General features: G+C 42.8%; 1 protein-coding gene across 1 annotated transcript in view; it reads left to right on the top strand.

Moving 5' to 3' along the window:
* LOC120995668 (sodium/hydrogen exchanger 2-like) overlaps positions 1–24,513 on the top strand; it is a 134,291-nt gene that overhangs the window by 98,334 nt on the left and 11,444 nt on the right. The window contains exons 5-8 of the mRNA XM_040425018.1: positions 5,072–5,277; positions 8,299–8,388; positions 15,635–15,705; positions 18,781–18,939. Of these exons, the coding sequence (XP_040280952.1) occupies positions 5,072–5,277; positions 8,299–8,388; positions 15,635–15,705; positions 18,781–18,939 (526 nt within the window). The remainder of the gene's footprint in view (positions 1–5,071; positions 5,278–8,298; positions 8,389–15,634; positions 15,706–18,780; positions 18,940–24,513) is intronic.

Genomic DNA, 24,513 nt, shown 5'->3' with positions numbered 1-24,513 from the left:
CCTTGTGCCCCTGGGTCATGTCTTAGGCTCTTTCGTTCCCTGGGCCAGCCTGGTCGACTGATTATTTTTTGGCGTCTTACCTGTCACCGCTTACTTTGGGAGATCGCCTCCCGCCTCTCCTCCCAGCTCTCGTCACCTGGTCCTCATGTGCGTTATTTTCAGATCGCAGGTTTCGTCCGTTTTTTCGGTTCACGTCAGTCAAAGGTTAAATCCTTTCTAAGGTAAGTTCAGGTCATGATCGATCCTCTGCGGACCGTATTTTCGTTTGTTCTTCTCTTCTGAAGGTCTGGGTTTTTCTTTAGCTTTCCAGTTCGTAATCGGATTCAGATCTCCGGTTCCTTGGTTTTGGGCTTCTCCTGGTAAGTATTTTGTATGGTTTCATTTCCCTCTCCTTTCATCTCCGTTTTTAGGCTGTTCCTTCGCGTCCGCAGCTTCGTTTTCCTCTCATTTACCTTTCCGCAGGTCAAGAATGTCGCACGTGTCAGAGATGGAAGACAATATTTCCCTTCCTGGAACATCGGCTTCTGGTCACTCCGTCAGCGCTTCCTTGCGGAGCTGGACTGTGCCTAGGCTGGTCACCGAGCTCAACCGCAGGGGGATTCGTCATCCCGCGTCAGCCCGCAAGGCGGAATTATACCGCTTGTTGATGACGGCCCCGAGTTCAGTGGAGAGTCAGTCTAGTTCTCCTTCCCTCCAGCAAGCCCTGTCCCAGATTCAGTCCTCTATCAGCGGGCTTGCCAGTTCGTTATGTGACATTCAGGCCAGGGTTGCAGCCCTCGAGTCCAGACCCTCGGCAATCCCACCCTCCCCAGTGGTGGCACCCTCCCCACCTCTAGACGTGGCAGGTAGGCCAGCTCCTGGTCCTCTGATTGCCCCGTCTCACTTCATCCCCGAGCATATCAAGAAGGACATCTTGGCTGGGAAGGATGTGAATTTGGCTTCCATCCTCATCGCCTCCCAGGACATCTCGGAGAATCGGATCATTAATTGCGGGGAGGTTTCGGTGGTCTTGAAGGCCAAAGACGCCAGACTTAACCGCAAACTGTCCATTCCCGAGTTTCTCCTGGCCTTTAGCCTGTATCGGGACATTGTTTGTTCTGCCAATCCATCCAGGAGGGAGGAGCTTGATACCTACCTGTATCGGGTGTCGGACCTGGGCCACAAGTACGGTGGCTCAGCGTTTTACGATTACCACAGGTCCTTTTCCGCTAAGGCGGCAGCGGCCCTGTCGCAGTTTCAGTTCATGACTAATTGGGCTGATCTCGACATGGAGCTGTTCTGCCGTCATTTTGCCGGTCTCAGAGCTCCCTCCTGCACCTCTTGCCAGTCCATATTCCATTCCTCCGACTGGTGTCCCGATCAGGCTCATCCTTCTCAGCCGGGAGCTGCTCCTAGTACTTCCGGGGCCACCAAGCCCTCGGCAACTCTGGACAAACTAGGCAGACCAATCGTCTATTTAGGTAGCAGCCAAGTCTGCAACAATTTAAATGCGGGGGGTTGTGCCTTTAACGCCTGTCGAGCTCTTCACATCTGCTCGGCATGTTTTCGGGCCCATCCGCGCTCGGCCTGTACCAGGAAATCTTCCAAGAGCTCCTGACTAGCCGACATTGATATAGACCTTCTGGCTGTTCTGCTGCAGGATCACCCAGACCGTCTTTTCGTGGCCTTCCTCTTGGCCGGGTTCAAGGAGGGCTTCCACACAGGGCTCATCACCCTGCCTCACCGGTCATGGGAGGGTCCCAATTTGCGCTCGGCGTTCGGTGACCCGGAGGCCGTGGATGCCCTCCTTCGATCTGAAGTTGATAAGGGGTTCATCATTGGTCCCTTTCTCCACATTCCGTTTCAGTCCTGGCGGATCAACCCTATCGGGCTGGTTGTGAAACAGTCTTCAAATAAAAAATGCCTCATCTACGACCTGTCAGCGCCTCATATGTCATCCACCCCGAGTCTGAATTCTCTTATCCCCTCTGAGGAGTATTCTATGCAATACTCGTCAGTTGAGGAAGCCATTCAGCTCATTCTCCAGTCAGGGGTTGGGTCTTGGCTTGCCAAGGTAGACATAGCCGATGCCTTCAAACTTCTCCCGGTCCACCCGCATCTTTGGAGATACTATGGCATCAATTGGTCGGACAGGTTTTATTTTGCCAACCGCTTAACCTTTGGGTCCAAGAGCAGCCCCTGGCTGTTCGACCAGTTTGCCAGGGCTCTCCATTGGATCCTGGTGCATCACGGAGGTCTTCCCATGGTAATTCATTACCTAGACGACTTTTTGCTCATTGAGAACTCTCATCCGGTCCCCTCAATTCCCGCTACCCTCTTAGAGTTCTTCTCCCTCCTCCAGGTGCCCGTGGCCTCCACCAAGACCGAGGGCCCTGCCACCAGGGTAACCTTTTTGGGCATCACGTTAGATTCCATCAAGATGGAGGCCAGTCTGCCACCCGAAAAGTTGACCAGGATCTGCTCTGCCATCTCCCGGGCGGTCAGCACTCTAACCCTGACCAAGGCGGAGCTTCAGTCCTTACTGGGTCTGCTGAATCACGCCACGAAGATCATGCCCCAGGGCCGGTCTTTTCTGGCCAGCCTGTTGCATCTTCTTTTCACAGTTCCTGACCAGGATTCTGTGGTCCACCTGGACCGCCACGCCATCTCGGACCTTGCCATGTGGAACACCTTCCTTTCGGATTGGAACGGCATTTCCCTCTTCGTTCCCCGCTGGGACTCGGCTTCCCCGATTATTTTTTCGGACGCAGCCGGTTCCATCGGCTTTGCTGCTATCTCCAGGTCCCACTGGCTGGCGGCCAGGTGGCCTCCGGAAATCCAAGCAGACTCAGCTGCCATCGGTTCTTCTCCCCTCCTGGAATTATACCCCATCGTGGCTGCCGCCTTGGTCTGGGGCAGCTCCTGGTCCAACTTGCCGGTTTTGTTCGTCACGGACAACCAATCCCTGGTCGACATCATTAATTCCGGCAGGTCCAGATCTCTCCGGGTCATGGCCCTGCTGCGGAAGTTAGTGTGGATATCCCTCACCCACAACTTCCATGTACGTTGTGCTCACATTCCAGGGGATTCCAACACTGCCGCTGACGCCCTCTCCCGTTTCTGTTTTCCCACTTTCTTTCAGGAAATGCCCGAAGCGGATCATTCCGGCACTCAGGTTCCTCCACTCAGCTCATTCATCCTGGATTAGCATCTCTGGTGGTCCAGGCAGAGAGACTGGTCGAGGGTTCTCTTTCTCACAACACGGCTAGGAACTATCGGGCTGGGTTTACAGCTTTCAGCAAGTTTGCTCGAGAATTCCCAAGGGGTCAGCTGGAGGAAACCTCATATGTCATGGCGTTCATTGCATTTTGCCACACCCGCCTCTCCTTGTCGCACAACACCATCAAGCTATATTTAGCGGGGCTCCAGCATCATCGCTTGATCGCCAGGCCAGATGGGGGTTCCATCCTCGCTTCACAAGCTGTCAAAGCAACACTCAGGGGTCTGCAGAAGAAGGGGAAGGGTCCACGCACCCGTAGACAGCCGGTGTCGGGGGAATTGTTCAGAGCCCTATCCTCGGCCTTAGACGGCAGTCCTTTTGGGCCCTCTCTCAGCACGGTTCTGAAGGCGGCTATTTACCTCGGGTTCTACGGCTTCCTCAGGCCTGGTGAATTCACGTCAAGCTCCGGGCGTCATAGCTTCCTCCAGAAACGCCACCTAGTCTGGTCCGCAGATCATTTTGTCCTCCATCTCCCGTCCTCCAAAACCAACCAGTTTGGTCCTCCCACGGAGATCAAGTTTTTCCCTTCAGGTAACCAGTGGTGCCCGGTCAAGGTGCTATGGCAATTATCGTCCTGCTTCATGGTCTCTCCTCCAGACTCCCCTCTTCTGCCTTGTGTAGGTAAGCCACTCACCACATCGAAATTCATGTCCCTCGTCCGGTCCCTGATGCAGGGGTTGGGTCATGACCCCAGTACTATTTCAGGTCATTCCTTCCGCATTGGGGCTGCGTCGGCAGCTTCTAAGCATCAGGTCCCCGCACATGTCATCCGCTGCATGGGGCGTTGGCGTTCGTCCTGTTTCGCCCGTTATATACCAGATCCCCAGGCAGAAATCTCTCAGGCCTTCCGTACATTGGCTTTGTAATATTCAATAAAACTATGTTACCTATTCAGAGTCTTTTGGCCCCTTTTCTTGGCGTACCCGCGATCGTGGCTCCCGGCACACCCCAGCCACTAGGTTCAGGGTTAAGGGTTTCCCCTTTCCCCACTTCCACCATCCTTAGCCCTGACCACAAATGGTTAAGGCTGCAGCGCAGCCTGTAATTGTGGGAGGGGCATGCAGTATTTAGGCCGGCACGCACCTGCTCTCCAGCCTGGCGTTCCTGCGGCGTGCCCCTCCCTCCCTCCCCTTTCTTCCACTCTCACCTTGGGTATGCCCCCTTTTCTTGGCGTACCCGCGATCGTGGCTCCCGGCACAACCCAGCCACTAGGTTCAGGGTTAAGGGTTTCCCCTTTCCCCACTTCCACCATCCTTAGCCCTGACCACAAATATATATATATATTTGTTTGTATTTACACACACTGTTTATATATATATATATATATATATATATATATATGCACAGATACATTTACTTATAATAATTCTATGTCCTCCTATAATAAATTCAAAGTCACACTGACCATTTCTAGATGGCTCATCAGTGAGTGTTTTCCAGACCATTTCTTCCCAACACCTCTTCTCTATACCAGACCACACTCATCTAGTCCGATGATTTCATTCGGAAAGATGTAACGCTTCATTTCCCCTGCGGTGGCTCTGTAGGAGAACTCATCACTTGCTGCTAGACACTCATACAGATTACAACTAATGGAGGACCCAGCAGTAGGCACCTTGTTATCAGCTTATTATGGGGACCCATGTAATAAATATACACTGTACAAAGCAGAGCAGTATACCTAAACACACATTGTAAATGGTGGATGAACAAGTGCTTCTGTTCTTTGAAACCAGTGAGACATTGTTCTTCTTGTTCTTCTGAATTTTAGTTACTGGGATGAGAAACTTGTTCTTTTTTTTCATTTCTTAGGTGTATTTATTTTGACTCTGATAATCAACCAGTTCCGTACAATACAACTAACGCTGAAAGATCAGTTCATCATTGCATACGGTGGACTACGCGGGGCAATCTGCTTTTCCTTAGTGTTTCTACTTCCTGATACGCCTCTGTTTCCAAGGAAGAAACTGTTCATTACATCAGTCATAGTGGTGATCTTTTTTACAGTTTTTATTCAGGTGAGAATGAAGTTCTAAAATGCAGTTTTTGTACTAGGCCATATATACTGTTGGCTTGGACTGACCTACAGGGAAGCAGATGAATCCCCCAGTGGGCCCTTAGCCATGGAGGTCCTACTCCCCCACCCCCTGCACAGGTGGCACATGGCACAGCACGCTGATTGCACTACATACAGATGCAACGTACAGCACCTCAACCAGCCTATGCACCCATATCTAACAAACTACCTAGTTTATTATACATTCATTGGGTGAATGAGATAACCTCAGGCATTGAGGCAGGCCAGCCAGTACCCTCAGTACCCAGGGATCCACCTCCTAGATGTTGCTGCAGAGGCGGCAACCATCTATCATCTTGCCGCTGTCTGCTTCTGTGTAAGACTAGTAGCACTCTAGCAGATCAGGAAGCGTTCCTTCTTGACAATTGTTTGGAGGGAATACGGTGGCTCTCCTGTGTGGGCAATATGCAAGGTGCACGTGTCTAAGCTGACTCACCCAGTCAGAAAAGGCAGGCGTATAGGAACGTAGGAAGACAGGCACTCTATATCAGGTCACCAGCAGATATCAACAAAGGACAAGGGATAGTGTGTACATGATAAAAACTATATTTATTTGGGTAGTAATAAAAACATTATCAATATAGGTCACTCCCAATGTACAGGGAGAGGAGTGGGTGGTGTAAAATATATGAATGGATAAATGAATAAAGAAAAAGAAAAATAATGTGAAAATGTGATGATAAAACTCCCTGTATTGGGCTATAAGTCCAGAATCATGGTATGCAGAACTTTAAATATTAGACAAATATAGTCAATAGTCTGAGATGGATTCAGTTGATTAAAATAAGTAAAAAGTTGGTATAAAGATCTAAATTGTGACAGGTTTAAAAGAATATATCAGCAGCATTCCAGATCCGATGTATGTGTATACACAGCTATGCGAAAGTTATTTTCAGCGAACCAGTGCCTGGTGGCGTCCCACCTAAAATTGGCTATCTGGTCGCTGTTACCTTTCTGGAGGATCGTCGGTTCTTCTATGTGGGTGTCTCCGCGCAGGATCCTCTGTGTGCTGTGGATGCTTAGTGCGGTTATGGATAGACTGGGCCGGCAGCGCGGTTGCAGATGGATGAGATGACCGCGAAGGGCTGCTGTTTGTGGATCAGTCTGTCGATGCGAATGTTGCTGTCTTTTCCTCTGGTCAGAGGGCTGCTGACTGTGTCTGGCGTTCTTGCCACGTGCGGCAGTTTAGCGCGCGCTTTAATTCCCGGTGTTGTCAATGAATGGAGGAAGCCTGATGGTGCAGGGGAGTTTGGAAGCGCTTCCCAGGGCTTGGATAACCATATGCGTTTCGAAGGATTGCAGCCTTCTTCATCAGTGGTAGCCCGTGTAACAGCCTGCCAGCAAAAGACAGCAACATTCACATCGACAGACCGATCCACAAACAGCAGCCCTTCGCGGTCATCGCATCCATCTGCAACCGCGCTGCCGGCCCCGTCTATCCATAACCGCACTAAGCATCCACAGCACACAGAGGATCCTGCGTGGAGACACCCACATAGAAGAACCGACGATCCTCCAGAAAGGTAACAGCGACCAGATAGCCAATTTTAGGTGGGACGCCACCAGGCACTGGTTCGCTGAAAATAACTTTCGCATAGCTGTGTATACACATACATCGGATCTGGAATGCTGCTGATATATTCTTTTAAACCTGTCACAATTTTATTTGTACTAACTTTTTACTTATTTTAATCAACTGAATCCATCTCAGACTATTGACTATATTTGTCTAATATTTAAAGTTCTGCATACCATGATTCTGGACTTATAGCCCAATACAGGGAGTTTTATCATCACATTTTCAAATTATTTTTCTTTTTCTTTATTCATTTATCTATTCATCTATTTTACACCACCCACTCCTCTCCCTGTACATTGGGAGTGACCTATATTGATATCGTTTTTATTACTACCCAAATAAATATAGTTTTTATCATATACACACTATCCCTTGTCCTTTGTTGATATCTGCTGGTGACCTCATATAGAGTGCCTGTCTTCCTATGTTCCTTCTTAACAATTGCCAGCTCATTAGTGGAGGAGAGTGCTGCTAGTACATGGAGCGACCTCCTCCACAGTATGGACAGGAGCAATCACTAATGCCATCGCTCATCCCCATACTGACTAGTTGTAATCAGTGGCAGCATTACACTGCCAGATCATCGCTAACAAGCGTTCCTACGAACGCTCATTAGTGATGATCTGGCTGATAGTCGGCCAGTGAATATAGGCTTAAGGCCTCTTTCACACTACAGTATGTCCATTTCAGTGTTTTGCGTTCCGTTTTTCACGGATCCGTTTTTCCGTTTTTTTGTTTCCGTTGTGTATCCGTTTCCTTTCCGTTTTTCCGTTCCGTTTTTCTGTATGGCATATACAGTATACAGTAATTACATAGAGAAAATTGGGCTGGGCATAACATTTTCAATAGATGGTTCAGAAAAAAACGGAACGGAAACGGAAGACATACGGATGCATTTGCGTATGTGTTCAGTTTTTTTTGCGGACCCATTGACTTTAATGGAGCCACAGAACGTGATTTGCGGCCAAATATAGGACATGTTCTATCTTTCAACGGAACGGAAAAACGGAAATACGGAAACAGAATGCATATGGAACACATTCCGTTTTTTTTGCGGAACCATTGAAATGAATGGTTCCGTACAAAGAAGGTAGAATTTGAGGGGGGGGGGGGGGGGGTTTTCTCATTGTATATATGTGTTTGAAGCTATTTTCAGACTGCAGTTGCTTTATGCACCTGCGCCAAATTTATGAAGCTGGTGCTCAGTTTGAAAGTCGTGAATCTCATCAAAAGTCTGAAAAAAATGCACAAATTTTGCACAACATATCGCATGTGAGATTATTACGCAAAAAAAAAAAAAAACTGGCATAGCAGATTTGACATATGCTCTCCTGTATCTTTAACAAAAAAAGTTTTTAATGTGATTTATATTTTCTTTCTTAGGGAATTTCGATACGTCCTCTGGTAGGATTTTTGAATGTTAAAAGAGCAAATAAAAAGCAGCAAATTATAAGTGAAGAAATCCATAACCGGGTAAGGTAAAACCATCCAAGTGCTAGTCCTGATCACTGTGGCCTACTTAGGTAAAAACCAGGAGATCCTCCTGTTTGAAGCCGAGTTTGAGTTCCATTATATGTGACTAGGGTCTATTCCTTATGGATTCATTGTTTTCTTTATTTTTTGTTTCGAGGGTCACATAATCATACTTAACTGCTCCCAAGGGCCGCAATAAAATTTAAAGGGTTATTGCCATGTAAGATATTTATGGCGCAGCAAATATTTGATGCGGAGCCCCATCAGGGCAGTACTGGTGATACTGCAGTCAGAGACCCTGGCAGCCTCATTAGTATTCACTTCAGTCCAGTTAAAGGGAACCTGCCACCATAAAAATGCTATGTAAACTACAGGCAGCATGTTACAGAGTAGGAGGAACTGAGCTGACTGATATATAGTTTTATGATAAAAGATTTTTACTAAAAGTAATAGCAGAAAATACAATTTTCACTTTCCTGTTTTTTTAGTTACATTGTCCTGCAAGGTTATTGTTACAAACAAATTGCACAAAAACTATTACAATAAATGTGTTTTTGTAACATACTTACCGTTAGTTCACACGAACGTGTGTGATCCGTGCCCGTGCTGCGGCCCGTAAATTGCGGGCCACAATGCACGATCGCCAGCCGTAGGTCAGCCGCATCGGATCACGGACCCATTCACTTTAATGGGTCCGCGATCCGCCCGTTCCGCAAAAAGATAGGACATGTTCTATCTTTTTGCGGAACGGAAGTACGGGACGCAACCCCACGGAAGCACTCCGTAGTGCTTCCAAGGGGTCCCATTCCGTGCGGCCGTTCCGCAATTCCGGATTTGCAGACCCATTGAAGTGAATGGGTCCGCATCCGTGATGCGGAATGCACACGGAACTGTGGCCGTGTATTGCGGCCTGCAATTTGCGGGCGGCAATACGGCCACGGATCACAAACGTTCGTGTGAACTAGGCCTTACAGAAAACATTATTTGGTATCCCTGTAATCACAAAAACCTGAACAATATTACTTATGGTGATCGCTAAACAACGTAAATAAAAATGGTGTGTTTTCCCTTTATTTAACCCCTTAAGGACTCGCGCCGTACATGTACGGCACTGGTGACCGTGACTTAAGGACCAGCGCCGTACATGTATTGCATCACAAAAAGTGTAATACCAAGCGATTAAAAAGTCATATGCACTCCAGAATCATACCAATCAAACTGTCATCTCATCCTGCAAAAAATGATACCCTACCTAGGACAATCGGCCAAAAATATAAAAAAAACTATGTCTCTCAGACTAAGAAGACACTAAAACATGATTTTTTTTGTCGTTTTTTTTGTTTTTATTGTGTAAAACTTAAATATAAAAAAGTATACATATTAGGTATCACCGCGTCCGTAAGAACCTGCTGTATAAAATATCACATGAACTAACCTCTCAGGTGAACACCGTAAAAAATAAAAAATAAAAAAGTGTGTCAAAAAAGCAATTTTTTGTCACCTTACATCACAAAAAGTGTAATACCAAGCGATCAAAAAGTCATATGCACCCTAAAATGGTACCCATCAAACCGTCATCTCATACCCAAAAAAATTAGCCCCCACATAAGACAGTCACCCAAAAAATAAATAAATATGGTTTTCAGAATATGGAGACACTAAAAAAACATTTTTTTTCAAAAATGCTTTATTATGAGAAACTGAAAGAAACAACAAAAATATTTGGTATTGTCGCATCTGTAACAACCTGCTCTAAAAAAATACCACATGATCTAACCTGTCAGATGAACACTGTAAATAACAAGAAGTAAAAACGGTGCCAAAACAGCTATTTTTTGTTACCTTGCCTCACAAACAGTGTAATATAGAGCAATCAAAAATCATATGTACCCTAAAATAGTACCAACAAAACTGTCACCTTATCCCGTAGTTTCCAAAATGGGGTCACTTTTTTTGAGTTTCCACTCTAGGGGTGCATCAGGGGGTCTTCAAATGTGACATGGCAACTGAAAATTATCCCAGTAAAATCTGCTCTCCAAAAACCATATGGCGTTCCTTTCCTTCTGCGCCCTGCCGTGTGCCCATACAGCAGTTTACGACCACATATGGGGTGTTTCTGTAAACTACTGAATAAGGGCAATAAATATTGAGTTTTGTTTGGCTGTTAACTCTTGCTTCGTTACTGGAACAAATGGATTAAAATGGAAAATCTGCCAAAAAAGTGAAATTCTGAAATTTCATTTACATTTTCCTTTAATTCTTGTGGAAGACCTAAAGGGTTAACAATGTTTATTAAATCAGTTTTGAATACCTTGAGGGGTGTAGCTTCTAAAATGGGGCCATTTATGGGTGGTTTCTATTATGTAAGCCCCACAAAGTGACTTCAGACCTGAACTGGTCATTAAAAATTGGGTTTTGGAAATTTTCTTAAACATTTTAAGATTTGCTTCTAAACTTCTAAGGGTACTTTAACACTAGTGTTTTTCTTTTCCGGCACTGAGTTCCGTCATTGGGGCTCAGTACAGGAAAATAACTGATCAGTTTCATCCCCATGCATTCTGAATGGAGAGAAATCCGTTCAGGATGCATCAGGATGTCTTCAGTTCAGTCACTGAACGGCGTTTTGGACGGAGGAAATAGCGCAGCATGCTGCGGTATTATCTCCGTCCAAAATTCTGAATCAGTTGCCGGAATGCCGGATCCAGCATTAATTTACATTGAAATGTATTCAAAATACCGCAATGCCGGGTCCGTCCTTCCGGTCTGCGCATGCGCAGACCAGTAAAAATATAAAAAATATATATAACCGATCCGTTTCTCCGAACGACTTACAGAGAGACGGATCCGTTCTTGCAATGCATGCAGATTGCCGAATCCGGCAGGCAGTTCCGGCGACGGATCTGCTTGCCGGATCACTCTGCCTGTAAGTGTGAAAGTAGCCTAAGCTTTCTAACATCCCAAAAAAAGAAAATGTCATTTACAAAATGATCCAAACATGAAGTAGACATATGGGAAATGTAACGTAATAACTATTTTAGGAGGTATCACTATCTGTTTTAAAAGCAGAGAATTTGAAATTTAGAAAATTGTAAATTTTTCCCAATTTTTTGTAAATTTTGTCTTTTTTTATAAATAAAAATTTATTTTTTTTACTCCATTTTACCACTGTCATGAAGTACAATATGTGACAAGAAAACAATCTCAGAATGGCCTGGATAAGTAAAAGCGTTTTAAAGTTATTACCACATAAAGTGACACATAGTAATAATAAATCACAGCAATTGTTATATTGATCCAAATTTACTTATTTTATTGCGAACAACAATCAAGTAAAGCGGCAGTACGTGTGTTGACGTTTTCGGTGCGCAGGCCTTCATCAGACACTGAAAGTGCAAAATAAGACAATACAAAAAAATACATAAAAAACAAAGAAAAATAATACAATGACTGACGTAATACTGATAATGAGTGAGGATGACTAGCTATGTCCAAAGATGACTAGCTTTATCCACAGTTATTTGACAGGTCACAAAATTCCGCTGTAGTATCCAATGGAGTCGTGGAGCTTCATTATGGTATACCCTTGATCAAATATATAGACTGGAAGAGGGAACACTAATTACAGGCATCTTAATGCATATCAGAAGACTGTTATCGACGTGTATCTGATCGAATATTAAGGTGTAAACACAGATATAGGATCTTACAGGCAAAAGTGTACCAAATTACCGTCATATACTTCGCCATTGCCATATGGTAAATAAAGACTATGCATCAGATTAAGAATTCCATAAGTCAATTTTGGACATAGCTAGTCATCTTCACTCATTATCAGTATTACGTCAGTCATTGTATTATTTTACTTAGTTTTTATGTATTTTTTTGTATCGTCTTATTTTGCACTTTCAGTGTCTGATAAAGACCCGAGCGCCGAAAAACGTTAACACACGTACTACCGATTTACTTTATTGTTGTCCGCAATAAAATAAGTAAACTTGGATCGAGATAACAATTGCTCTGATTTATTATTACTACAAATTGGGGTGGGAACCCTATACACAGCATACAGTGCACAGAGTGTTATTTTTCCATAAAGTGACACATGTCAGATTTGCTAAAAATGGCCTGGTCCTTAAGGGGTTAACCCATAATAAAAGTTGATAGAAATTAAAACCTTAATGATGTAAACAGCAAAATGGCCTGACACGATAAAAAAAGGTATGGCTGTTATGGCTATGAATGTGAGAAAGGCTGGGGTAGGGGCACATGGGTTGCCTGTATGAGGCCCTGAAAATCCTGATGGTAGCCCTGATCTAATAGGTCCTACCTCTAGGAATCCCACCTATCAGGAGAATGGGAAGTCCTTTTCTTCCCCCAATCAGTCCTCCATAGAGAAGATGACATGTATGCAAGTGGCTTTCTCCACTGAATGTTACGGGTATTGGAACAGCCTAGGATGCATATATAGCCACCTCCCTAATTAATATACACCTTTTTGGAGCTCCAAACAGGGGCCTCCAGAATATCCTGACATATGGGAGCACAGAGATGTCTACACAGTGCATTTCTGGGTTCAGATATTTGAGGGACATACATAATGGCATTGTGGGATGCAAATGGCCCTCAGGCCAACAGTTGTGCACTCCAGGATTAGACTTCATCAATGATATATCCTGTATGTGCAATGTTAAGTTCACAATGCAATTTAAAGTGAATATGCACTTTCCATATAGATGGAAGGTGTGACTTCAAAATCAGTGTCCTAAAAGACCCCAGTCTGAAACAGTGTGAACTCATTTAATTTGTATTATATAAAAAAAATTAACTTATTTTTACTAAAGTCATTAGGATAAGAAAAACACTGTGAAGGATATCCTCAAAAAATATGTGGCTCTATGTGACAGTAATAATAATACTGCAATTATACCAAACTAGGGGGCACAGAGTGATTTTCTATGGTACAATCTACACTTTGCTTCATTCTAGTTATGTCTGAGAATTCAGAACTCAATCTGTGTATCAAAAGAACCTAGTAAACCGCATAAAATGTACATGTTACTTTACCAAACAATTGGATGGATGGACATAAACCAAAAAAAAGTTGTAGTTTATAATAATTGGCATATACAGATTAGGTACATACCATTACATAGATTAATCTACATACAGTACAGACCAAAAGTTTGGACACACCTTCTTATTCAAAGAGTTTTCTTTATTTTTTCATGACTATGAAAATTGTAGATTCACACTGAAGGCATCAAAATCTATGAATTAACACATGTGGAATTATATACATAACAAACAAGTGTGAAACAACTGAAAATATGTCATATTCTAGGTTCTTCAAAGTAGCCACCTTTTGCTTTGATTACTGCTTTGCACACTCTTGGCATTCTCTTGATGAGCTTCAAGAGGTAGTCCCCTGAAATGGTTTTCACTTCACAGGTGTGCCCTGTCAGGTTTAATAAGTGGGATTTCTTGCCTTATAAATGGGGTTGGGACCATCAGTTGCGTTGAGGAGAAGTCAGGTGGATATACAGCTGATAGTCCTACTGAATAGACTTTTAGAATTTGTATTATGGCAAGAAAAAAGCAGCTAAGTAAAGAAAAACTAGTGTACTAAAACACAGGGGGCACACCAATAATGATGAAGCAGAGTGCTGGCCTGGTATATGTAGCAAGCATAAACAGAACAAGACAAAGAAATAACTCATCCTATATAGTCAGTAAAGTCAGATATCACAATTAATATTTAAGAATCAGCTGTGGTCATACCTATTAAAAACTAATTTGGTGAAGAGGTCAGGCGAGAAAACGTAGATAGGTATCACCTGGATGTGTCCCAGTGCATGGTCCGTGCGCCCCTGCAAACGCCAGCGAACTGGCGTGTTGACTAAGCAGGCGCGCATGCGCAAGATGGCTCCCGGAACAGACATCGACGCCACGATGCGTTTCAAACGGCGGAAGCACAGTGGAGCGTCAGACGTCATATCCGGGAGCCACACTGCAGCTGAATCCCGGTGGAGCGCAAAATGTAAATAAATGTGAATACAAGCGGGCACACCAAAATGAGATATTTGATCATAGGATACGCATGGTTATGCATAGTCAATTACATGATTATTGCATACCACAAAAAATACAAAAAATACAAAAAATACATATATACACAGTTATACAGTTACAATATAGTGCAGTTGCAAATACAATAAAACCTCTTGAACACACAGTTCATGTCCAATATGCAATATAGTTTATAAATCCTACGAATAAACCTTCTCATGCATGATCAAGGGGGGATCAAAATTCATATGCATAATAGCCATAATAATTTACATGATTATTGCATACCACAATGAAAAATAAAAAATAATAATGAAAAATATATGTATATATATATATATACACATTACAATGCAGTACAATTGCGGATACAATATAACCTCTTAAACACAAAATTCATGTCTACTGTACAATGGAATTAAAAATGTGCCCTCACATACATGATCAAAAAGGGATCAAAAAACACATAGCGTAATATCCCTTGACATAGTCTACTAAAGTGCTAGATCAGTGCTGAGAGGAAAGAAAAACTAGTGGCCATCATTACTTTAAGAAATGAAGGTCAGTCAGTCAGCCAAAAAACTTTGAAAGTAAGGGCTATTTGACCATGAAGGAGAGTGATGGGGTGCTGCGCCAGATGACCTGGCCTCCACAGTCATCGGACCTGAACCCAATCGAGATGGCTTGGCGTGAGCTGGACCGCAGAGTGAAGGCAAAAGGGCCAACAAGTGTTAAGCATCTCTGGGAACTCCTTCAAGACTGTTGGAAGACCATTTCAGGGGACTACCTCTTGAAGCTCATCAAGAGAATGCCAAGAGTGTGCAAAGCAGTAATCAAAGCAAAAGGTGGCTACTTTGAAGAACCTAGAATATTACATATTTTCAGTTGTTTCACACTTGTTTGTTATGTATATAATTCCACATGTGTTAATTCATAATTTTGATGCCTTCATAGTCATGAAAATAAAGAAAACTCTTTGAATGAGAAAGTGTGTCCAAACTTGTGGTCTGTACTGTATATGGACCAGAAAAGACAATAGTAGTTTGTGTGGTAAGTACAAGGTTAGTTTCATCTGTTAATGAAGGGTCAGATATTTTCTATAATGATCATGCACATTATTTATGTTGATCTACAGTATGAATTAGGCTCTTTCAATAACTATATGTTATTTCATCCACAGTTCTTGGACCATGTAAAAGCTGGCGTTGAAGACATATGTGGTCACTGGGGACACAACTACCTCAGAGACAAGTAGGATTACCCTTTTCTGATAATGAAAAATTGGAAATTGTAGAAATTATAATTTGGGAATTGTAGATTTGTGAACAGTTGTTCATTAACCCTTTCAGCCCAGAAAGGTTTTTTGTTTTTGCATTTTTGTTTTAAACTCCCTGCCTCCAGGGCCATAACTTTTTTATTTTTCCATTCACATAGCTGTATGAGGCTTTTTTTTTTGCGGGACAAGTTGCACTTTCTAATTCCACCATTTAACATTGCATAGGATGTAGTGGGGAGCTGGAAAAAAATTCCAAATGGGATGAAATAAAAATAAAAAAAATTGTATTCCGCAACAGCTTTATGGGTTTTGTTTTTACGGCATTCCCTCTACGGTAAAACTGACCAGTTACTTTCATTCTTCAGGTCAGTACGATTATGGCGACATGTTAGCAACACTTATGAGTGATTGGCCCAGGGTTGCCAACCGTCCAGAAATTTCTGCAAAGTCTGTAAAAATAGGGGACTTAGGGTGACAGTGATTTTTTTGAGGCTGGTGGTTTTTGACTAGATTATTTTGGTGGAAATTATCATTTTACAGCTCACAGTAAATGCTGGTAATGAGTTCTTATCATTATATTGAGCTATAGACATTCATTACTTAGAATCTTTATCATTCATTGTTTTTCCTATTTGTCCGTAAAAAAAAAGTTGAATGTCTGTGATTTTGCCATAATTTGTAAAAAAAAAATAGAAAAATTCTGGTTGGCAACCCTGGATTGGCCCATCCTCAGATCTTGTGTTTGTAACTGGAAAAAGCCAGCACACTGCACATGTTTTCATATTCTGTCCCAATTGAGCCTCTCCAGGGTAATTCTACTATTACATATGGCTCCCATTTCTCTACAACTGTTCTTTGCAGATGCTTTCTACTTTCTGACTAAAAGGAGACCCCTTTATAATGTTCATATACCCTAATAATATGGCCTACAGACAGGAGTTGTCTGTGAACAGTCCTACACAGCTTAACTATTGGCCAGGTTACTAAAAGGGTTGTCTAGCAGGATTGTAGTAACAAGCTCCCTACACTAAAAGGTGGACAATGCTATGTCAGAACAGCTGATCGATGGGGGTGCGCGGTGTCATTCCTACGCCCATCAGCTAGTGATGGCAAATAAAGGCTGGACAACCCCTTCAAGGCTGGGAATTGCCTGATTTATTCCCATCACATATATATATATATATATAGGTGGCCATATACCTTCAATAGCTTGCTTTGCTGACAACTGTTCCTCTCAACCTCAGCAGATGTTACTCTAATGTATATGGCCACCTTTATCATGGAAGCCTTTGAACACAGAAATATGGAATTCCAAATAAAGTAAAAAAACAAAAAAATTTACATACAAAAATAAACAATAAAAAATTAAACATATCAGGCATTGCCGAGTCCGGAAATATCCAAACTATTAAAATATCAAAATATTTTTCCTGCATGGTGAACACCGTAAAGGAAAAAAATAGAAATCCTTGATTCAACATTTTTTTATCATCTTGTCCTCCAAAAAAACTGAATAAAAGGTGATAAAAAAAAGTCATACACATCCCAAAATGATACCAATAAAAACTACAGTTCACCCTGGAAAAAAACAGAGCCTCATACAGAATTGTAGACGGAAAAGAAAAGAAACATTATGGGTGTAAGAAAATGGCAAAGCCAAGAAAATATTTATTTTTTGAAAGGTTTTTAAAAATTTTTTTTAAAGTAAAATGTATCAGTTTGGTATCACTGTAACTGTAGTAACCTGCAGAATAAGATAAGGATGTCATGTTATAATTACTACTGCACATATAATGCCATAATATAAAAACCTAAAAAAAAAACTTAGCAGAATTGTGTTTTTTTTCCAAGTTCATCCCACAAAGAAAACTTTTTCCCATTTACTAAAGCAAAATATGGTAAATTAAATAGTGCCATTAAAAATACAACTTGTCTTACAAAAAATAAGCCCTCGTGATTATGTGAATGAAAAAAAGTTGTGGCTTTTGAAAGCTAGAAAGGAAAAAATGAAAATGTAAAAACAAAAATCGGGCAAGTCCTAAAAAGATCTTCTAACATTTCTGCTACATACTTGCTTTCCCCTAATAATAGCAAATTCCCATGTAACACCCTGTGGAACCTTTATTGCTGACTGCTGGCAATGCTGCCAAATTTCTAGTAGGAATAGCATTGACAGTCTATCCAGGGGCATAGCTATAGGGGGTGCAGAGGTAGTAGTCGCTACTGGGCCCGGGAGCCTAAGGGGGCCCAAAGACCCTTGTGCCGCATAAGAAGACACCAGTATTATAGAAAATGCATGCTGGTCAAGTTATACCTCTGACTGGAGGGAAGGGGTTAGGTCAAGAATTTGGCAAGGGGGGGGGCTTTTCAATTTTTGCCTCAGGCAGCAGGAAGGCTATGTGCTTCCCGGCCCCTGGCCACAAACACTGAGGGAAGGGGGGGGGGGGGGGGGGCCCAAGCTGAACTCTTGCACCAGGGCCCATGAGCCTTTAGCTACGCCCCTCAGTCTATCCTTAGTATGGATCTTAGATACACCTGAATGGACAAGATCTTACTGATCGCTGTCGGTCATAACACACTGAGGGGCTTTCCTAAGAAGAAGCCTACAATTTTGTAGTTCAAGGGAATCTCTTTAGGGAGAGTCCAGCTTTCACAACATCCATGTGGAAAAATAACTGCCCCATTAAACCCTTTGCTCACTCATAGTAGCATCACCTATGGCCCATGAATACATGAATAATGAGTGAATAATCTGCACACAAACAACATGACTTTGCATGCCATTAGCAAGGTCACAACATCACAAGGATGACATTGTTACCGTTTTACTATGGGTTTTAATGCTGGACATAGGCAATGACTGCTAGATTTTATTGCGTGTCTATAAATGTAACGTCAATAATTGACTGGAGGGTCGGTTGAATGCTTTGCTTATTGCTTATTAACCTTTTGAAGTTTCTGTCAGAGGTTAAATCATGAAATTTTATGTTTCTATTTTTTCATTTTTAACATATATATAGCTGAACTAAATAGTTATGTTTTCCAACTAGGTATAAATATATTGATCAAAAATTCTTGAGAAAGTTGTTGGTGAAAGAAAACGTGCCCAAGTCAAGTATTGTTTCACTATATAAGAAGCTGGAAATAAAGCAAGCTATTGAGATGGCTGAAACCGGCCTCAGCAGAGATCCATCTCTATCCTCCTTGGGGTAGGTGCCGCCTAAGTATTATGTGTAGGGTTTCAAATAATATGCATTACGTTGATGACAGCATTACTGATTCCTGAGACACAGTGGGAGAAATTCTCTTTGATAACCTATACCAACTTACTAAGAGCATTCCAATAATAGTCCACAGTAATTGATATCACAGAAAGGTTTGGATATGCTATAATTATGCAACCTGACAAAGGTCTAAGTCTATAGTGTCCAACAATGTCTCTATGACATAATCACATCGGTGGAAAGATCACTTTTTAATATGAGCAGAATTAAGCTGCTTTTGATATCTAAATTATATACTGTATATATATATTAGCTGGGTATATTTAATCTATTGGACCTCCTGTACTGTACGAGTGTGAGCTACAGCTCACATAAGTTCATTTTTTCAATCCCTGTCGGCTGAGGAGTGGAGGGGGCGTGACCTAACCAGATTGGGGTGTGTCTTAGCAAGACCTAGAAGTTGATTTTTAAGTTAATTTTTTCAATCTCAGCTGAGGAGTGGGAGAGGGCATGGCCTAACCAGATCAGGGGGGTGTCCTTTTAAACAGCTCACTCTAAGGCAGCAGCACTGTGCTGTCTGAGTGTGAGCTGCAGGGAGAAATTCACCCTCCCTTCCACCCATGCAGCTGACAGAAGTTGATTTTTACCTTAATTTTTTAAATTCCCGTTGGCTCAGGAGTGGGAGGGGCGTGGCCTAACCAGATCTGGGCGTGACTTAGCGGGACCTAGAAGTTGATTTTTAACTTCAATTTTTCAATCTCAGGCTACTTTCACACTGGCGTTTTGGCTTTCTGCTCTCACAACCGGTCCAAAACGGATCAGTTTTGCCCTAATGCATTCTGAATAGAAAAGGATCAGCACAGAATGCATCAGTTTGCCTCCGTTCCATCTTCATTCCGCTTTGGAGGTGGACACCAAAACGCTGCTTGCAGCGTTTCGGTGTGCGTCTGACGAAACTGAGCCAAACGGATCCGTTCTGACACACAATGTAAGTCAATGAGGACGGATCCGTTTTCTATGACACAATCTGGCACAATAGAAAACTGATCCGTCTTCCATTGACTTTCAATGGTGTTCAAGACGGATCCGTCTTGGCTATGTTAAAGATAATACAAACGGATCTGTTCTGAATGGATGCAGACGGTTGTATTATCTGAACAGATCAGTCTGTGCAGATCCATGACATATCCGCACCAAACGCGAGTGTGAAAGTAGCCTCAGTCGGCTGAGGAGTGGGAGGGGACATGGCGTAACCAGATCAGGGCGTGTCCTTTTGAAAAGTTCACTCTAAGACAGCCGCACTGAGCTGTCTGAGTGTAAACTGCAGGGAGAAAGTCCCTCCCACCCCTGCAGCTGACAGAAGTTGATTTTTAATTCAATTTTTTTTCCAATCCCCATTGGCTTAGGAGTGGGAGTGGCCTAACCAGACCAGGGGTGGGGCTTAGCGGGACCTGGGGGTGGGGATTTAAGTCTTTTGAGGGTGGACACATTGTGGCAGGGGGTGTATCTGGGCTCCTTCCTGCAAGAGCGACGCCTGGGCACCTTACTGGCTCATTTGCATACCAAATAAACTGGATTTTCAGAGGATAAAAACATCTATTGCTGGAACAAAGGCACATCTTGAAATAAGGTGCTAAGTGCTATTAGGCCATGGCTTTACTTCAATAGCAATTATCCTTGTGACAGATTTCCTTTAAAGCTCTCCTACAGCAGTGAAGATAAATGGCTGGGTTGTTATGGAAACGTGGAGTAAAACTGTGTATGTGGAGACTGGAGGACCTGTTAGCTTCTATTGGCTGATAAGGGTCATGTGACCAAGCTTCTATTGGCTAATGAATTTTTTGGTAATATCTCAGGAACGGTACGTCCTAGAGAGCTGAGACCTGGTCTAAAACCTTCCCGGACACCTGATGTACCTGTGTGCCAAATTTCGTTATTGTAAATGAGACGGTGCGGATTCCTTTAGCGGACATACATACATACACTCAGCTTTATATATCTCATAGGGGCGTCACTCTTGCAGGAAGGAGCCCAGACACACCCCCTGCCACAATGTGTTCACGCTCAAAAGACTTAAAACTCCGCCCCCAAATCCCGCTTAGTCACGTCCCTGATCTGGTTAGGCCACGCTCCCTCCCACTCCTGAGCCGACGGGGATTGAAAGAATGAAGATAAAAATCAACTTCTGTCAGCTGCAGGGATGGGAGGGAGGTTGACTCTCTCCCTGCAGCTTACACTCAGACAGCACAGTGCTGCTGCCTTAGAGTGAGCTGTTCAAAAGGACACCCCCCCGATCCGGTTAGGCCACACCCCCTCCCACTCCTCAGCCGACTGAGATTGAAAAAATGAAGTTAAAAACCAACTTCTAGGTCCCGCTAAGCCATGCCCAATCTGGTTAGGCCCCTGTGGAGGTCACTGTCAAGGGGGTGGTATGCTGTCAAAGTCACTGTTAAAGGGGAAGGCTGCTGTAAAGGTCAAAGTTAGGGGGGTGGGTTGATGTGGAGGTTAAATTTTAAGGGACAGGGCACTGGGGGGGGGGCAGTGTTAAGGGGTGGGGGGCTGTGGAGGTCACTGTTTTGGGGGCAGGGTGCCACTGTTATAGTGGATACTGTTGATATCTTTTAACGACACGCACAAACATTAAATGAAATAGATTAACTCCTTAAGGACACAGCCTTATTTCACCTTAAGGGCCAGGCCATTTTTTGCAAATCTGACCAGTGTCACTTTAAGTGGTGATAACTTTAAAACGCTTTTACTTATCCAGGCCATTCTGAGATTGTTTTTTCGTCACATATTGTACTTCATGACAGTGGTAAAATGAAGTAAAAAAAAAAGCATTTTTATTTATAAAAAAAATATCTAATTTACCCAAAATTTTGAAAAAATTGCAAATTTCCAAGTTTAAATTTCTCTACTTCTATAATACATAGTAATACCTCCAAAAATAGTTATTACTTTACATTCTCCATATGTCTACTTCATGTTTTGGTCATTTTGGGAATGACATTTTAGTTTTTGGGGACGTTACAAGGCTTAGAAGTTTAGAAGCAAATCTTGAAATTTTTCTGAAATTTTCAAAAACCCAATTTTTAGGGATCAGTTCAGGTCTGAAGTCTTTTTGTGAGGCTTACATAATAGAAACCACCCAAAACTGACCCCATTCTAGAAACTACACCCCTCAAGGTATTCAAAACGGATTTTACAAACTTTGATAACTCTTTAGGTGTTGCACAAGAGTTATTGGCAAATGGGAATGAAATTTGAGAATTTCAATTTTTGGGCAAATTTTCCATTTTTATAATTTCTTTCCAGTAACAAAGCAAGGGTTAACAGCCAAACAAAATGCTATATTTATTGCCCCAATTCTGTAGTTTTCAAAAACACCCCATATGTGGCCGTAAACTACTGTACGGGCACACAGTAGGGCGTAGAGGGAAAGGTGCGCCGTATGGTTTTTGGAAGGCAGATTTAGCTGGACTGGTTTATTTACACCGTGTCCCATTTGAAGCCCCCATGATGCACCCCTAGAGTAGAAACCTCATAAAAGTGACCCCTTCTAAGAAACTACACTCCTCAAGGTATCCAAAACTGATTTTACAAACTTTGTTAACCATTTAGGTGTTGCACAAGAGTTATTGGCAAATAGGGATGAAATTTGAGAATTTTCATTTTTGGGCAAATTTTCTATTTTAATCCATTTTTTCCAGTAACAAATCAAGAGTTAACAGCCAAACAAAATGCTATATTTATTACCCCGATTCTGTAGTTTGCAGAAACACCCCATATGTGGCCGTAAACTACTGTACGGGCACACAGTAGGGCGTAGAGGGAAATGTGCACTGTTTGGTTTTTGGAAGGCAGATTTTGCTGGACTGGTTTATTTACACCATGTCCCATTTGAAGCCCCCCTGATGCACCCCTAGAGTAGAAACTCCATAAAAGTGACCCCATTTTGGAAACTACGGGATAAGGTGGCAGTTTTGTTGGGATTATTTTTAGGGTACATATGATTTTTGGTTTATCTATATTACATTTTTGTGAGGCAAGATTACCAGAAACAGAAATTCTGAAATTTCATCTCCATTTGCCAATAACTCTTGTGGAACACCTAAAGGGTTAACGACATTTGTAAAATCAGTTTTGAATACCTTGAGGGGTGTTGTTTCTTAGATGGGGTCACTTTTATGGAGTTTCTACTCTAGGGGTGTATCAGAGGGGCTTCAAATGGGACTTGGTGCCAAAAAAAAGGCCATCAAAATCTGCCTTCCAGAAACCATACGGCGTTCCTTTCCTTCTGCGCCCTGCCGTTTAGTCATACAGCAGTTTACGACTACATATGGGGTGTTTCTGTAAACTGCAGAATGAGGGTAATAAATATTACGTTTTGTTTGGCTGTTAACCGTTACTTTGTTATTGGAAAAAAACGGATTAAAATTGAAAATTTGCCCAAAAATTGCTTTTTTGGCACCGTTTTAATTTTTTATTTTTTACTGTGTTCATCTGAGGGGTTGGGGGGTATTTTTATAGAGCAGATTCTTACGGACGCGGCGATACCTAATATGTCTACTTTTCTTTTAATTTATTTATGTTTTACACTATATTATCTTTTTATAAACAAAAAAAATACATTTTAGTATCTCCATAGTCTAAGATTCATTTTTTTTTGTTTTTAGCCGATTATCTTAGGTAGGGCAAATTTTTGGCGGGATGAGAGGACGGTTTTATTGGCACTGTTCTGGGGGGCATATGAGTTTTTGATTGCTTGCTATTACAATTTTTGTGATGTAAGGTGACAAAAAAACACCTAATTTGTCTACTTTTTTATTTTTGAAGACATTTTTTAGTTTTAGTGTCTCAAGTCTAAGAACCAGTTTTTTATCCGATTGTCAGTGGCTAAATTGGGATATAAATTTAGTACTCCATGGAAGTGTGGTACTCCCTGAAGCAACCGTCAATGCAGATGCCCGGATGATCGGTTCACGTATCACACTGAGTAGTGGTGTCCTTCCGTATCCCCCTCCTGTTACACACTTTTTTTGGGACCGTCCCTTCTTTCCAGTATGGGGGACCACACATGGAAAGTGTTGGCCAGGGACGATCCAGGCGCCTCCAGTTCCCGAGGTACTCCCGCCTGCTCTTTCCCGGTCAGAAAAGATCAGGGCCTTGAGGACTGCCTCATAGAACTGAAGGAATGTCCCTGTGTTGCCAGCGCTCCGGGACAGCACAAAAGAGTTGTACAAGGCAACCTGTACCAAGTAGATCGCAACTTTTTTGTACCATGCCCGGGTTTTGCGCATGGCGTTATATGGCTTGAGGACTTGATCAGAGAGATCAACTCCTCCCATATACCGATTGTAGTCGACGATACAATCGGGCTTGAGGACCGTTGCTGCGGTACCTCGCACAGGGACAGGGGTGATGCCGTTACCATGAATTGTGGACAGTACAAGGACATCCCTCTTGTCGTTATATCGGACCAGCAACAGGTTTTCACTGGTAAAGGCACGGGTCTCACCCCTGGGGATAGGTACCTGGAGGGGGTGGGTAGGGACGCTG

The sequence above is a fragment of the Bufo bufo genome, chromosome 3 (genome assembly GCF_905171765.1).
Source record: "Bufo bufo chromosome 3, aBufBuf1.1, whole genome shotgun sequence".
NCBI lineage: Eukaryota > Metazoa > Chordata > Amphibia > Anura > Bufonidae > Bufo > Bufo bufo.
This window is presented reverse-complemented; position numbering and strand designations above follow the sequence as displayed.